This window comes from Neospora caninum, chromosome XII (genome assembly GCF_000208865.1).
Source record: "Neospora caninum Liverpool complete genome, chromosome XII".
In the NCBI taxonomy this organism is placed as follows: Eukaryota; Apicomplexa; class Conoidasida; order Eucoccidiorida; family Sarcocystidae; genus Neospora; species Neospora caninum.
In genome coordinates, this window is record NC_018398.1 from 6,129,180 (window position 1) to 6,145,388 (window position 16,209).

At 54.1% G+C, this 16,209-nt stretch overlaps 3 protein-coding genes across 3 annotated transcripts; 1 reads left to right on the plus strand and 2 right to left on the minus strand.

Annotated features, from left to right (window-relative positions):
* Positions 1 to 347: 347 nt before the first annotated feature.
* On the minus strand, positions 348 to 4,749 carry NCLIV_068240 (conserved hypothetical protein; the record flags this gene model as incomplete). Its single annotated transcript, XM_003886376.1, has 7 exons — positions 348 to 389; positions 1,080 to 1,624; positions 1,716 to 2,400; positions 2,951 to 3,133; positions 3,766 to 3,911; positions 4,062 to 4,155; positions 4,405 to 4,749. 7 exons carry the CDS (start codon positions 4,747 to 4,749, stop codon positions 348 to 350), a joined length of 2,040 nt encoding a protein of 679 aa, XP_003886425.1.
* A 3,303-nt stretch (positions 4,750 to 8,052) lies between these two features.
* On the minus strand, positions 8,053 to 8,854 carry NCLIV_068250 (conserved hypothetical protein; the record flags this gene model as incomplete). The annotated part of the gene is made up of 2 exons (XM_003886377.1): positions 8,053 to 8,205; positions 8,669 to 8,854. The coding sequence occupies 2 exons, from the start codon at positions 8,852 to 8,854 to the stop codon at positions 8,053 to 8,055; spliced, it is 339 nt and encodes a 112-aa protein (XP_003886426.1).
* Positions 8,855 to 10,346: 1,492 nt separating this feature from the next.
* Positions 10,347 to 14,299, plus strand: NCLIV_068260 (conserved hypothetical protein; the record flags this gene model as incomplete). Its single annotated transcript, XM_003886378.1, has 5 exons — positions 10,347 to 11,297; positions 11,979 to 12,043; positions 12,907 to 13,025; positions 13,440 to 13,513; positions 14,150 to 14,299. The coding sequence occupies 5 exons, from the start codon at positions 10,347 to 10,349 to the stop codon at positions 14,297 to 14,299; spliced, it is 1,359 nt and encodes a 452-aa protein (XP_003886427.1).
* Positions 14,300 to 16,209: the final 1,910 nt, after the last annotated feature.

The following is a 16,209-nucleotide window of genomic DNA, read 5'->3' on the forward strand; positions in this document are numbered from 1 at the left end:
GAAACCACAGAGACGCGCGATGCACGTCTGTGTCGTCAAAGGAACGCGCTTTCTGACAGCTGGACAAGACAGAGCTGGAAACGAAAACCAATTGAACGGAGAGTCTCTTCATCCAGATGAGCCTCTGAAGACGGGACACGTAGCCAAAGGGGAGCAAAACTTTCAGACCGCTTCATCCTTCCCAGCTAAAAAGAATTTCGCGTGCACTCCTGGGTCTGACATCGAAGGCTCTTCGCGGCCTCCGGCTTCCCCCTCTCCCTCAAGAAAAAGGACGGTCTATTCTCTCTCGGGTTCTCTTCAGCTTTTCTGCTCTCCTCTCTCCTCGAGCGCGGTGTGAGAGGAAGAAGCTACGTCGCCGTTTCGAGGCACAGATCCGCCCAAGCCGCCTCCTGAACACGCCGGGGGGACATGGTGCCAAAAACCAAACGGTGCGGTAAAGGGTGACGAACGTTGTGGATTTCAACGACCGAAGCAGCGCACGGAAGTGGACGTCAGGAACAGGATCCACGAAGCCGAGACGTTCTTTTCTAGGAACCACAAACGCGACGTGTACCTCCGGAGAAAACGGTTTCGAAGAATCCTCAGGTATTTTTGGCGAGAAACGGAAAGGCACACCAACCACCGAACGACAGGGAAAGACGCAACGCGAGAAACATCGCACAGGCAAACAGGCCTCTTTCTGCAAAAAGAGGTTCCACTCCCACACGACCCCTCCGCGCATGCACGCGCCGTGTGCAATCTTTCCGGCCTCTTTGACGGGAAATCCTCGCTGCATCGCTCGATTCTGTGTGAAGGTCTTCCACCCCAGCATCTTATCCGCGTCAATTCAAAAGCGTACACTTGTCGACAAGCTGTGGAGTCCTCACCTCACTAGGCTCCTTCCTGCGTGGCTAGTCTATCCCTTTAGATTGGCACGAAGCAATCTACTCCTTCGCAAACACTTGAATCTAGCGACACACGCAAATAAATATATGTGCAGGCTCTACAGGTTTTTACTATATATTGGCGACGGAGTCTTCCGTCCATCTGGAAAGTGTTTTCTTGGGAGGTCGAGAAACCCCCTTTGCGTCGGCCCTTACGCTGGCAGCCGCCGCCGGCGACCCGGGCTGTCTCCGGTTGAGCCTTCTGGACGCCTGTCTCTCCGTCGAGAGAAATCCTTCACTGAGTCGGTGCGCCACAGTGGACCCCACGTTCTCCTCTCTGCGAACCTGCCAGGAACTCGTCTCTTCTTCACGCGTTGTGTTCTGTTCGTCAGCCTGCCGCGAAGCGGAATGCTCCGCGGAGACTCCCCTCACAGGAGTCGGGCTCCGCTCTTCGTCCCGTGTCGCCCAGAACCTCCCCTCTCGCCGATTCGCTTCGCCGTCGTCCTTGTGGCCTTTGCTAGTCGCATCTCCGAGAAGAGACGAACGGAGCGACCGGAGGTGATTGAGGCCGACGCCCTCTTCCTCCCAAACATCGTCCCGCGGCGCGAGCAGCCGGCGACCCGTGAGGAGCGGCGACTCGTCAGCTCCAATGGAGAGGAACTCCTCGCTGCTGACCTCGTCCTCGTCTCTCCGCTTTGAAAGCAAACTGCGAATCCGAGAAGGAAGTGCGTCCCGCGCCTCCGGGAGACTGCCGCCGAGGACTGCCCGATGCGAAGGCGCCGATCGCCGCATAAAGTACCGCAGAGACGGCGGGGTCCGCGGTCGCTGTTCCAAGTCGCTGCTCAAGTTCACCTGCGAAGACACCTTCTTCGGAAGGGTTTACGCCCCCGCTGTCTCCGAAACGTTCACGCTCTTTCCACGAAGAGCCGCCTCTGAGAGAAGACCGCGCGCTCTCCCTCTCTCCACTTCCGTATCTCCGCCCCGACAGCTGCGAGCTCTGTCGCTGGGCGTCGCGCCGCGACGCGTGCAACTCCACTCGCGGAGGCGTCACTGCTCGGCGATCTGCCGTCAGCGCCATCGAGAGGTTCCGCCTTTCCTGGCGGAGCGCAATCTCTCTTTCGAAACCGGCCTCTCCGTCGCGCGTGTCCTCTTGCTGATTTGCGCGATCCTCCCGCCGTCGCTTCTTGCTCCCTTCGGTCCAAGGCGTCTCCAGTTCCGAGGCGAGACGCCGGCGCTCCGACTGCGCTTGACGACCCGCTTCTGCGCCGCGCTCGAATGCATGGACGCCGCCAGAGGCGCGCTGGTTGCCCGCCGACAGCCCCGGTGTAGCTACAGCTGAAGGGGACCGGGAGCGAAGGGAGCAAGAAGCTCTGCGCGGCTCTTGAGGGCGTGGAATGGCCTCCTCTCCGCGCGCACGCGCAGGCGACGAAGCCCCACCGTCCGACAAAGGAAGACGGCGAGAAGGAAACGGAGAGGAAGACGACTCAGCCTCCTCGGTCGGCGCACCGGCGTTCGCCAAGCAGGAGGCCATCATCGACTGTCCACATACCCAAGACACACGAGAGAGAAAGAGAAAGCTGGACATTTACAAAAACCACTGCAGAACCCCAAATTCCCCAAAAGAGACGGCCTTTTCGACAGCTACTCGCCGAGAAGAGGGGAGCTGCCGATGGAGATGTGTCTGATGAAAAGATAAAGATGTAAATATAAAGATATATGCATATGTATACATATATGCATGCACTCGCGTAGAAGATAAACATTGAAGATGAACTACTTCGTAAGACTCTTCAATCTGTTCAGGCCATCATCCTTTTTCCTTTCCGACACCGGGGCATCATCCGTTCAACCGTGAACAGAAGCGTTCTCGGTTCTTGCTTCGGCACGAGTGTTTCAGATATCGACGCGTCTTCCATCTTCCGAGAACGACGAGATGCCTCAGATCGGCCCTGACGCCTCCGTCGCTTTCTTCTTCCAGCTGTTCGTTGGATTTCTCTCCCGCTTCACGGCCTGCTGAGACCGCTCCTTTGCGATTTCCGACCCCCCCCCCCCCCCGTGGCGTTCAGAGAGTCTGCATTTTCACTTACCAGCTTGGCGCATCGGCGCGTGACGTCTTGGATGAGCGCGGCAAAATCGCCAGCCTCGTCCTGGGCAGCGTCATCGCGGGTGCTCCCGAAATTCCCCGATGCATGCGCGTTCTGCTCGGCGCATGCAAGGCGCGTGCGCAGGCGAACGTTCTCGCGGTTCTCGTCCACAATTTCCGTCAAGAGCTGAACAAGGACCCCGGGGAAGCAGCGAAGAAAAGACAGGAAAGAAGACGATGGCACCGGAACGCGACACCGGAACGCGCAGAGAGAGGAAGCACAAGGGAAAAGGAGAAGCGAAAGAGTGGAAAGGAATGAGGGAAAAAAGAGACGCGAACGGGTGGAAAGGAAGAAAAAAAGGGAAGCGAAACCGTGGAGAGACGCGAGATATGGCGAGACCCAAAGACACGAGACGGCCTGGATGAGACGAGGGAGGACAGATGGCAGTATCGGAGAGCAGAGCTGTTTCAATCGTCTCAGAAAAGCATAAAAGACTTCCTGACGAAACAGACGCAAGAGAAAGACAGAGAAACATGCATGTGTATTTATACGCGTATAGACGCGAATGCTGTACCCCATACACCCAGAAACATCCAAAAAGTGCGATTTTGTGTATCTAGACAAAAAAAACTCAGCTTGCCGGGGGGGGGGGGGTTGTCACGATCCTGCGCGTCTAGTTGTATACGTGTTAGAAGCATACGCCTCGAAATGCATAGACTGATGCCTGGAGCGTTGATAGAAAGGCCATCAGAAGATAGGCGCCCACGCGCCACGTAACACAGAAACGGTTCTGATCAGACCCAGCAGAGATCTCGCACCTGGTCGAGTTCGACTTGAAGTCTCTGTTCTTCCTCTTCACTCTCTCGCAGTTCCCTCTCCAGCGCCTGAATCTTCTGTCGCCTTGTCAGCGCTTCGTCTGCTTGTTCGGCATTGAGCTCCGCAAGCGGAGATGCGCTGGGATCCTCTGAAAAGAAAGAGAGCGAAGATCCCGCCGCAGAGGAGGAAAGGAGATGAAGAAAGGAGGTGAGACAGAGAGCCGACCGGTTTTCAGGTTGACAGGCTCTCCTGGAGGGGAGACGGGCTTGTCCTGGAAAAAGAAAAGATGCATGCTTACCAGGCGCCGCGGCAGCTGGAGCGGTCCCTTCACGTTCATACCCACATTCGCAAACAGCGGGAGGCTCCAAGACTCGATAGCGATCTAGCCACGTCTGAGAGAGAAGAGAAACAGAACAAACGCGCCTCCAGAAAGCCATCAGGATCTCTCTCGAACCTGAAAAGCAGCCCCGAAAAATGTGAAGCGTCGATGCTCGGTCTTTCCCTCGACTTCCCCGCCTCTCGGTTCCCTCGCTCTTTTTGATCCGGTCTTCTCTCTCGTTGCCTTCTTTCTCTCCCTTTTCCTGCCTCGGTGTTCCCTGTCGCTCGTTCTCTGCCTTCTTTTTTAACGCGGTTCCTTTTACCCGGTAGACAGCGAGTTCTGCGAGGTACGCGCGCTCCGTGCAGATGCGCTGAATGACGGGGTGGTGAAGCACTTCGAGGCACGGATCCTGGACGCCCGCGACGCGCTTCCCGGCGATCTTGGCCGACAAGTCTCTCAGCCCGTTCTCGACAATCTCGTCCGTCAAGAGTCTCAGGCGCTCCCAGAGAGAATCCGCGTCGATGCGGAGACACTTGAGACAGCGCCGCCACAGCATGTGTCCTCGGAAGCACGGCGGGGCCGCGCTCGCCTCTCCAGAAACGCCCGAGTCTGCATGCGTTCTCGCCGCTCCCCACGCGAAGCCGTCGGCGCTCGCCACGGATGCCATTCTGTGGGGACAGGCTCCACGCTGGCGCCTCGAGGGCGGAAAAAGTTGGGAAAACTTGCGGGAACGACGAAAGGCAAAAAAACACGAAACGCGGAGACTCGAAACGCGAAGAAATAGAAGCAGAGGAGAAAGAGAAGTCCCAGGGCCGAGCTGTGGGTAGGGAGCAAACTGGAAGGAAAGGAAAAAGTAAGAGACGAACCGTGGCGCCTGCGTGATGGTTCGAAAGATGATCAAGCGCAGCTGGAGTCGACAGACGATCTGAAAAAGGGGACAGCGCGCAGTGAAAAAACAGAGACACGAAGAACGCGAACCAGAGAAACTTGGAGGGAAATCGCGACAGAGAGAAGAAAAGAGAGATTTCGAGCCCTGGAGACAGTCTCTCGGTTTCAGAAAACGATTTGTTTCTGAAAGGAGACGCGTTTCCCCGGAGACAAAGTTGGAGAGAGTGGCGCGAGGAAGCGAGAAAGAAGACGTGCATACACCCGCGGCGTTGAAAGGCAAGTCGAGAGCCTCTCTCCTCTCGTCCCCTCACAGCCCGCGGGGACAGGACGGCTGCGTCTCGGGAAGATGTGAAGAGCCGGAAGGGACACGAGAGAAGAACAGCGTCTTGCGAAAAAAAGACAAGGGAATCGGCGTCCTTGAAGATTCAACAGAGGAAGAAAAGCGAGTGTTCAGAAGCAAGTGAGTGGACTAGAGGACACGAGATCGCACGCATCAGCTCCGTGAGGCGCAGAGAGAGCGAGGAGAGAGGAGAGGCTGACAGAAAGACGGTCGTTTCCGCGATGTCGCGGGCGGCGAAAAGCACAGGCACGCGTGGAAAGGAAAAGGGAGAGGAGACAGAGACGGACTGGAGACGCGCTTCCCTCAAACCCGAAAGAGAAAAAGACAAACGCCGAGACGGCGAGAATCGAGGGGCGTCGCCTGTCCTGAGAGAGAAGAGCGGAGAGAAGAGAGTTTGCGGACTCGCCGAAAAAGGAAGACACAAAGAAGAAACGAGGACCCGAAGGAAGAAGAGAAGATCAGCATGCAAACTGAAAAAAAACGGGGATTCTCTCCTTTATACACACACAGGTACACAACTGGCAGACCGCGAAAAAAACGAAAGAGGAGAGGCGAAGACTTGTTGTTTTCGGCGCAGCTCGGCCGTCTTCTCAATGGAGGAGAGAGTGAGATAGCAAGGAAGTTGCAAATCCTTCTCGCTGTGGCCGATGCAGAAGGGGAGGAAACGAAAAAGGGGAAAGTGTGGACAGAGAGAGGCTCTGTGAAAACAGGAAAAACAGCGGCTACGCCCGTTCAGCCACGCACTCTCTCTGTCGCCGTCGTTTCCTCAGCATCCGAAGAAACGTTTCAACGGTGTCTTTTCCCCGCCTCGGAAGCGTGTGGTTTGCGACTGAAATATTCCGAGGAAATGGAGTTTTTTCCAGGAACAGGGGAGCATTTTCCCAAAGACAGCTTTACGATGCCGTCCAGGACGGTTGGAGTGAAAAGGCACGCGTGCATGCACGGATCCTTTCTTTCCAACTCGGCTTTTCTGTTTGTGTCTCGGTTCGCCGTCCTGGCCAGGATTCGAAGGAAAGCAGCCACAGCAGAGTGTCTCGAGGCCCAGAACCGCCAAGACAGATTCCAGAACTTCGGCAAAATGCGCCTTTCTCCCAAGACGAAAACGGCGAGAATCGCCAGAGAGGAACGTCCGCGTCGTGTCGATGCCTTCTAACAACAGCCAGGCACAACCTCGCCACAAGCGACGGCGCGCAGAAAACCTCTTGCGGAAGAAAGAGGGAAAATGCCTACTTTGGGCAGAAAGAAGCGTCGTCTCCACGCTTCCGCCGTTCTCAAAAAATCAGACCCTCGGAGCAGCCAAGACACACATTCGTCGCGCCGAGCCTCCTTGAAAGAGACAAACTTTTCAAATCTTTTAGTTTGAAAAGGAGAACCCTAACTCCTAACTCCCTTTCAAATGAAGAAAAACACCTGCATGAAGCATATGCTCAGCCTTAACGAAAACAAACAGATACTCCAGTGCACGGGGTTGCCTCGCATGGATCCTGTCTTACCGAGAGAAACTTTGGAAACAAAAGTATACGCCTATATATATATATATATATATATATTCATATGTATTGTGTATATATGTATATATTTATCGGTCATCATAGTGATGAACTTATATACATGGGAGATGGCAGTCGGTTTCTGAGGTTTGTCCAGCTTCTTTTTTAAGGGGTTGAATATGCATGCAATGTGGTTCGAAGCAAGATTTACAGGATGCACGAAACGCGACGCAAGCGCCTCGAGAGAAATACCAGAAACGTGAACTCCCCGGGAAAAACTTCCAAGTACCGTGTTTTGTCCCTTCTTTCTTCCTCAGAACGAGACACTCTGTCTGAAGAGAGAGAAAGCCTCTGTTCTCTGCTGGAAAAACAGAAATCTGCCGCAGCATGTGTCTGATGGTCATTTTCGTCTATACGTTTCGTCTCGAAGTCTGTTCAGATGTCTAAGAATCTCCTTTCGCAACACAGCTCTGAAAGGAATCTTCGCGGGAAATAGAAGAAAAGAATAAAAGGGAGAAAGGGACAGAAAGGGGAGGCAACAGAGAGCGTAAAACGCAGATAGGGGGAAGAGGAGAGAAGACAGAAGAGGGTCAGGAAAGCAAACAGAGAAAATGAACGCGCTGGAGACTCACAAGATGAGGAAGGAAAAGGACGACAGGAAGGAAATCCACAGAGGCGTGAAATAAAGGGAACGCAGAAATGTGTTTTGTCGAGAGACTGAAAACGCCGTTGCTTTGAGGGACAAGACACGCCTCTCCCCCCACGTTTCTGTGTTCTTGAATCAGATGCGAGATCCCCGGGCATGTCTGTTTGCAGAGACTCCGGGGAGTCATTCGATCTTGTCCAGAAAAAAACACATTTTCCAGGCGCTTGAACCCCGCCACGGAATCCCGTTTCTTCAGGCACGAGCTGTCGCAACCGGCCTCCTCTGTCCTCATTTTTTTCGTAAACAAAAAATGAAGCAGAGAAACTGCAGCCACAACACGACCAGCCTTCAGCTGAACACCACGAACAAAAATATCCTCTACTGCTACACGCGCTCATAGGCAATGCATGTCACCACATATATATATATATATATATATATGCATGTAGAGCTGTACCTCCATGTGTACATCCGCATCAACGTATATATATATATATATATGGATGTATAGATGTGTGCGTATGCATAGAAAACTGTGTTTTATGTTTTGTGTATCCACAATTTGTTTGGTATCTTTTGCAGGGGAAGCGGGGTGGAAGGCTTTCTCTATCGGAAGAGCCCTGGGCGATATCCATATTTCTTTAGCCATCCTTCTCGAGCGAGTTGAAGCATTCCCATTCGGGCCATCCTCGTGAAGCGAAAAATACCTCGGCTGTATCCGCCCGAGATGCAGCGCATGCGGATGCGGTACAGCCCAACCTGGAAGCAGATCGCACGGTCTCGAGCCTTCCGATCGTGAGGCAGTGTGCGTTCAGCTTACGAATCTGGTCAAGCCCCGGGCTGTGCAGACCGAAATGTATGAATTTACACACAAACATGCAAAGGGCTGCACACACAAGCTGCTGTGTCTCACACGAAAAAGAAAAAGAAAACAGGCGACAGTCTCAGAGCACACCTCTGCACTCGATCGCCTGCCTGGGTCAGTCGCCCATTCACTCGTCTGCGGCGCACGCGTAGAAAGAGAAACTCATAAATAAATAAATATATATATGTATATGTATGTATATATATATGTATATATATGTGCGTAGGGGTAAACATGAGTATGTACGAATATGCGTACGTGTCAATGTGAGAATGTAAGAGAATATGAGTATGTGTAATTAAGAATGGTGATAGTCGTGTATGGAGGTGGTGGAGGTGCCGAGCTGTAAATGTGTACCTTGTTGAGGATGGGAATGGGCCCTTTGAATCCGAGATTCTGATACACGTTTTTGTAGATTCGACCGTTTACTTCGTTCTCTGCGAAGGCTCGACGAGCGATCCAATCTTTTTGGCAGCGGCGGTTGAAAGAGGGGAAGGCGATGGGGGGCGGATTCAACGAGGGCCCAGGATTTCGCGCCGCCATGGTGTGGAAGAGAAAAAACAAAGAGAAAGAGAGAAAAGGAGGAGAGGAAGAGAAAAAACGAAGAGAAAGAGAGAAGGAGGAAGAAAAACGACGAGAGGAAGAGGAAGAAAGGGAGGAAGAGGAAGAAAAACGACGGGAGGAAGAAAAAAGACACGAGGGAGAGAGAGACAGAATGAGAGAGAAAGAGAGAAAGTAACACACAAGGGAACGGGACGAGGGAAGCGCAATACGAGCGTCTCGACTTCTGGGAGACCGAAGACAACTGAGGGTGGTTTTGGAGGGGACCGCGGGTGGACAGCAGAGAGATCTCTTTCTACGGAAGAAAAAGTTCACTGAAGAGGAAAAAGGAAAACCAAGTGTAAAGACAGATAGGGGCTGAAAGGCCGAGCCAGAGAAACGAAAAGGTTTTGTCCAGGGGAAGAAGTGAGAACTCTCGACGCTTGAGCGTCGAGCTCCCTCCACAGTTTGTGTCCTAGCAATCCTGGCAATTGAGACGCTGCGTGTCTGTGGAGATGAGAAGAAGAGTCAAGAGAAGGAATCAGCGAGAAAGATCTGTTTTCAGGCAATCTCCGCTTTCCCGGAAAAAGTCGCCACTTTTTCGGAACCTCTTGTGCTCACGCCCGAGCGCATGCAAAATCTTCAGCACATGCACGCCGTGACCCGGCGGAGACGCGGCGCCTAAACCACATCCACATTTTTCCCATTCTGTGCTTCGATTCGGGCCCTTGAATCGATTTTTGAGTTCGAAAAGGGAAGCAAACGAAGCGCTTTCCCTCGTTCATTCGGTTCGGGGCGAGTTTTTTCTCTCTCCTCCTTTGTCAGGGAATCTCCCGCCAAGGAAGTCGGAAACGCTTTTTCTTCGTCGGTTTGCAGCGTCTTCAGGCCTGGATCCGCCTCTTTTTGTGGACCTCTCGTTTCCCTTTTCCTTTTTTTCTCTCTCCCGATTCTCTCTGCTCACTTTTCAGGCGTTCTCCTTCGGTCCTTCCGATGCTTCCTGCACACATCGCGCGGGTTTTTTCTGCGCAAATCGCCGGTGTCTCACGCCGTTCTTCCTCGTTCTTCTCACGCAGTTCTCTTCTTTCTTTTCTCTCGTCCGGAGCGTCTCGTCCTTTTTCTTGAGGCAATGGCGGCGAAAATCTGGCAACTCGCCCAGCGAGCGGCGCCCCTGCAGCGCCGAGCAGCAGTGCGGACTCTCTCGGAAAGACTGGAAAATTACGGCTCGTGCGTGCCTCGAAGGCATGCAGCTTCCTCAGTTCACCCGGGGAACACGAGCGTTTCGGCGACTCCACTCTCTCAGGCGACAAATCCCCTCGCCTTCCCGTCCCCTTCCCGCGGAAGAAGGCCGGGGAAGCGGCCTTCTTCCGCGGCTCCGACTTTCTCTCCTCTCCAGTCTCACTTCTCTTTTTCGCCCGCTGCGTCGCTCTCTCTCCCTCGACGTTCCTCGCCTCCTCTATCGGCTTTATCCCTGTCTCTGCCTCCCTCGTCTTCTCAAATGTTTGTCGTTTTGTGCAGAGACTCTCCGCTGTCTCCGCAGCTGGATTCTCACCTCACTGGACACGGGGGAGAGCACAGCTTCTCTCGGTCTCAGTTGCCGTCGTTTCCTCTTTTGGCCTCGGGCGTCAACCCGTACTTGGAAACTGCCAAGACCACGCATCCACTTTCCTCTCTCTTCTCCGTCCGCCACAATCCTCCCACGCCTTCAACGCCTCGGGTTTCTCTTCGGCTTTTCGCCAACTCGTCCTCTTCCTCTTCTTCTCCCTCGTCTTCTTCTTCTCTCGGTTCTTCTCCCTCTTCTTCTCCATCGTCTTCTCCCGCTTCTTCTCCCTCGTCTTCTCCCGCATCTTCCCCCTCTTCTTCCCCCTCTTCTTCTCCCTCTTCTTCTCCCTCTTCTGCGATGCGCAGTTTGCAGCGTTTGTCTGTCGACATGTTCGTTCGGTTTTCGCGGGACCACGCTGCGTTGTTCCGGCGCTGTCGCCTTCTGTATCCAGTCCCGCGGTCGTGGCGGGAAGGCCGAGGCCACGAGCTCGGAAACGCCGCTCTTCGCAAGAGCCTATCAGGCCAGTTGCACGGGAAGCGAACGAAGGATCCCGCACGCGGGGCCGCGTCCTTTCTGGACGTGGGAAAGAACCGGCTGAGAGCCGCGTGGGAATCGCGGAGCGCAGACCTGCGGGCGCAGTGGCAAGCAACGAAGGGAGAGGCCCGCGCCTTCGCGTACTTGGACAGAAAGGCGTTTCTCGAGAGACAAAAGTCCAAACTGCGGGCACAAAGACAACATCTCATGCGCCTCGTCCAGCGCCAGCAAAGAGCCGTGCAAGAGCGCGGCATCCTCTGGATCGACATGCGCCGCCGGAAAGTCGAAGCCGCCCTCCTCCAACTGCGACACAGTGGCCAAATGCAACAACTCCGACAAGTCAAGTCCCAGATGATGCACCAAGGCAAAAAGGTACGAAACAGAAAGGACGTTCTGCCCACACGTTCGCCCCGCTGCCAACCCCGGAGTCCGCAACTCGGAGAACAACACGCCGCACAGCCCCCGCCGTGGCGTGGAATAACAAAACTCTCACTCACGGGGCTTCACACGCATCGTGTACATACATATGCATATGCCTGTGCATATACCTATGCATCAACCTATGCATGTACCACCATGCATATATGTGTACCTCTATCTATATATTTACGGCTGCATGTGTGATATGCAATTTGCCGCTTTAGACAGAGAAGGAGGGGAGCGAGAGCGTGTGAAAGTAAGCAGATGGAACGTGGATCGCCAGGTACTGGCAAAACGAGCGGAGCGGGCACCGGCGCCACTGCGCTCTTTCTGGGTGACCCGCGCCTTGTGGCCATCCGTGGATCTCTCGCACGACGCGCCGTGATTACAATAACGCCGCCAGCGTTTGCAGCTTGTTCTGTGTGTGTTGTGAGGCCTTTCGGCGAGACTCTCTCCCGCGCGCGGGCGGGCTCCTCTCTGCATCTGATGACGGCCCTTTTTCCTTTTGCTTCGTTGTTTCTGGCGACTCTTCTCTCCTGGTTGCAAAGGCCGTGTATATCTCCCGCCCTCGCTCGTTTCGCATGTTCCGGTTTCTGGTGTCTGTTGTGCGTGCGACTTCGCGGGTCTCTCCAGGCCACAGAACGTTTGAAGGGACTCTGGGAGAAGTACGGATGGGCCTCAGTCTTGGCCTACGCCGGGTGAGAATCTCGAAAAACCACTTCCGACATCAGACCGTCTCCGCTTTGATCTGTCTTTCGGCCATAGACCTATATTTCTCTTTCTTGCTCTCGCCATTCGCCTTTTCTCATGGTGGAGCGTCACTTGTGCGAATGCCGTCGGACCGCATGCGTTTTCCCTCTTGGGCCGCCAAGGTCACGCTGCAAAAAGCCACTCTCTCTCCGCTCTCTGTCTTGCTCCTCGTTTCCGCCGTCATCCCCACGTCTTGACACGCGTCTCTCTCTTGCCGTTTTGTGGGGGGGAGTTTCTGGGGTTTCTCCGACGCGACTGTGGGAGACGACAGTTCCGAATCCCTCAGAGACCGCGTGCCTTTACACGTCAATCGACTGAGTTTCCGCTCGCCACAAGGCGCATGGCCTACCTTTGTTTGAGCGTCCCGGGTTTGTTCCATTCGTGGCTAGCATGATTTCCTTACCGACGCGTATTCGTGGATTCAGTGCTAAAAGCTAGGAAGGATCCCAGCTAGTTGGCGAAGTCCTCGTTTTACCAAGGCGACGATAGTGAGCTGCCTAGGTTTCGTTAGAACCGTACTCCGTTTGACTTCTGTTTGGTTTTAATGCCTCTTAAAATACTTTTTCTCCAGCTTCCCTTGGCTCTCTCGGCGCCCGAGATGGCTGCATAAGGCCGCGGTAGAAAGACAAGGACCGCACATCGCGTTTTTCTCGACGCGCTGCGTGGACTGAGGAAAGCGGAAGGCTGCTGGCAGCACTGATCCGAGGTTTTTCAGTTTGTCCGTGTGCATGGAAAGGACTTGAGAGTCACTGGAGAGATCCCGCGTCGCATGTGCGTTTGTGTGCTACGCTCTCTTTTCGATTCCCCTCAGCGTCCACGTCGCGACTTTCCTCGCTCTCTTTGGACTCGCGCAGATGATCAGTGACGAGTCGGTCCAGCGGGTCGCCGACTGGCTTCACCTCGACAAAATCGTCGACAAAGAATCCCTGCGTAGGTTTTTTTTCGCGGGGGCGGGGGTGGCGTGCGCATGCGCCGCGTCGCGCCGTCTCTACGCGTCTCGCGTTTTCCAGTGTGGGCTCTAGTGCACCGGGGGAGGCGGGGGGTGCGTCTCTTTAGGCGCGCCTTCCGGGGGACAATCGACGCGCTCCACGACAGAGTCGAGACGAAATCGCGAAATAACGAGAAGGCCGGCACGCACGTGAAAGCAACCGGAGGGACGCGCACATGCAGTTTCGGGTTTTTTCCAAGGGATCGTGTGTCTGGGCTCCTGTTCGGCTTCTCGCAGTCCACGCTATTCTTGGCGGGGAGTTCGTCTCGCCTCCGGCCTCTCGAGGCTTCGACTTGTGTCTCGTCGCGTCGCATGTCCCCCGTGTGTAGTTTTTGTCCGGCTCTGTGCGTCTCCAGTCAACGAGAACAGCGCCTTCTGGGGCCGCCTGCTCTTCGCCTACGCAGCATGCAAACCTCTGACGCCCGTCCAGGTACGGCTCACCGTGTGAACCTTTGTGTGTTGCGCAACCTGATCTCTCAGTGCATGCGTCTCTCACGACGTGGAAGTGTTGCTCCCACCCCCTCCCGCACACGCTGCCATCGGCCGCGAGAACGGCGACACATCCAGCGTGGGCTGTCGGAGTCGCGTGGAGACATGGATGTGTTGCGCGGAACGGCCTCGTTTTGTTTACCTGCGAGCAGGTGTCCCGGCTCTGGCACCCTTGGTGTCTTGCTAGGGCGCCGGGGGCTTTTCACGAGTTACGCCTTCCTGTGCTTGTCTGGTCCATGCTGCGTTCCGGTTTTCTGTGAAGCCTACGTACATGAGCTGGTCTCGGCCCGAACGTTTTAGGGGCTGCACGCTCCTCGCCGTGAGACAGCGGAAGCCGCCGCTTGGCGGCTTCCGCTGACTTGTGAGAACGATGTCGCGCGCCTGTGAGGACGGCCGTCCTTACTCCTGTGTCAGAGCTTCCGTGTGCGTTTGTAGGAAAGATCCAGTTCGATGGGAAGCACGGGGCGAAGACGTAGAGGGAAAACACAGTCGTGGCTCTAACAGCCAGTAGGCGCCCGCGGCCTCCTGCGTCAGCGGCTTGTTCCCGGTTTCTTGCGCGTTTTCTGCTAACTTTCAGGTCGCGCTTGCCTTTTGGTGCACACCGCACCTCGCGCGGTTTATGGGTCAACGCGGCATTCCTGTGCACGTGAGCAAGGCCACGGTGACGCGGCTGCGTGGACAGCTTCGTTTCCGCCGGCGGAAGTCCTCGGAGAAAAACACACTTTGACAACAGAAAACGCGTGGAGTCGATCGCGTTTCCGCGTCTTGTCACGCGAGGTGGAACGCCACCCGAACACGTAGGACCGTGCTCGGTTTTTTTCCCGCGGGTCTGTGCGGCTGTAGCTGGAGCCTGTGCTTGCGTTTCTTAACTTTTTTCGGGGGGGTTCACAGCGCGGGAACGCAACTGCTGTAGCTCAGCGACGTCTGTCGCGCAAGGTCCGGGATGCGTCGTCTCCACAGACGGTTTCTATCCCGTCGCAAACACCGGTAAAAATCTCGGCAGCCTGTGGCTGCGCTGTCTTCGCGGTTTTCTGGTAGTCGCCGTTCAAAGGCCTTGTCAGCGCAGAAAGCGCTCTTCGCTCACGCGGGACCAGCGCCGCGGGAAGTTGCGCGAGAATTCCCTATAAAGCATGCGTGTTGTGGAAAAGTGCGAGACCTCACTCTCCGGGATGCGGATTTTGACGCTGGGATAGCGCAGTCATTACGTGGAGGCGTTTATGCGTCAACATGACTGGAAACACGTGCAGGCAAAGAAGAGAATCAGAGGAGACGCAAGCGTGAGACCGAATCCCTTCGTGTTTGGGGGGCGAGTGAGACAAATGCTGCGAAAAGATTGTAAGCGGCGGAAGGCGGAGGTGTTGAAGATTTATAGCGAACTGAAGGCATTTTGGGAGGGCACCACGAGGCTCTTGAAGCCGCGACCCCAAAACTTGGAACCGCTTTCTGCTCCCTGTCTTTCTATCCACAAGGCCCCGTCTTCTCTTCAGGACCATTGCGGCTTACGAACATGGGGAAGCGATGAGCAAAGAAATGAGAAGCTTGTAACGGAATCAGTGACATCCGTGACAGGAGAGCAGCCTCGCGCGGAGACGGAGAGCTCAGCTGCCACATCACGCTGAAGAGGACAGTGTTAGGCGGAGTCAGCAAAAAGCCGTGACGATTCTTTCAAGGTCCCAAATCGCCTATGACAGATATTTGCTGACGGGAGAGTGGCGTTCGGGCTCTCCAGCACGAATTAGGCAGTCTGCTTGCAAGAAGTGTGTTGCGACGGCGTGCGTCAAAAATCAGTCAGCATCAGATGCAGGCGCGAAGGATAGAGACATCCAAGAGTGGCGGGCGACACGAATTAATGAACTTCAACGCATGAAGTAGGTAACATTCGTCATTATCGTATGAGGATAGAAGGCAACTTTAAGTGCGGAGAACATATACTTCAGGATGTCCGAAAAACTAGAAGAGATGTCGATATGATACACTATATCGCGAGTACGTAGAATCATAGAATTCTGTATGTACCTGTACATATAGTAGAATTCTAACTAATCCACCGGTACGAATAGGTAAATGCTACCACAAGAGCAGTAAAGATGATCGACCAAATGTGTAAGATCTAGTTTTTTGACCTCCTGCACAAGATCCCGACAGGAAGACCTCCAAGTAACCAGGATTTAACACCAACAAATTAATACTTAATGGAGGGTACATTGTCCAACCTAGACCACTACCGAATTTCAAACAGATATTCTTTGAGTAACTAAAACGGACCCCACCAATCAGGACCTTACCGTTATTTTGGATGCTCTTACATGTGTTCACACTGGTATAACTCAAACCGACTAAACCGAGACCTTCCAGTACCCCTAGGATACTGAATATGACTCCATTTCTGAGATACAGATACACCTCCGTTTTCTTCATGATTGCTGTGCGCCAGCGCAAGGAACTTCCACCTTATTGAATTCAATATCATTTTCGTTATAATATAAAAAAGAACTCATAAATATTCATATGGAGGGAACTAAATAACTGTTGACATAAAACTCTTACTAACAGTTACATCTTCCAAATCATATCCACCAAAAATTTCCACTTCACGTGGTGGTCTTGCAAAGCACAATAGAAATTGGATCCGCTAAA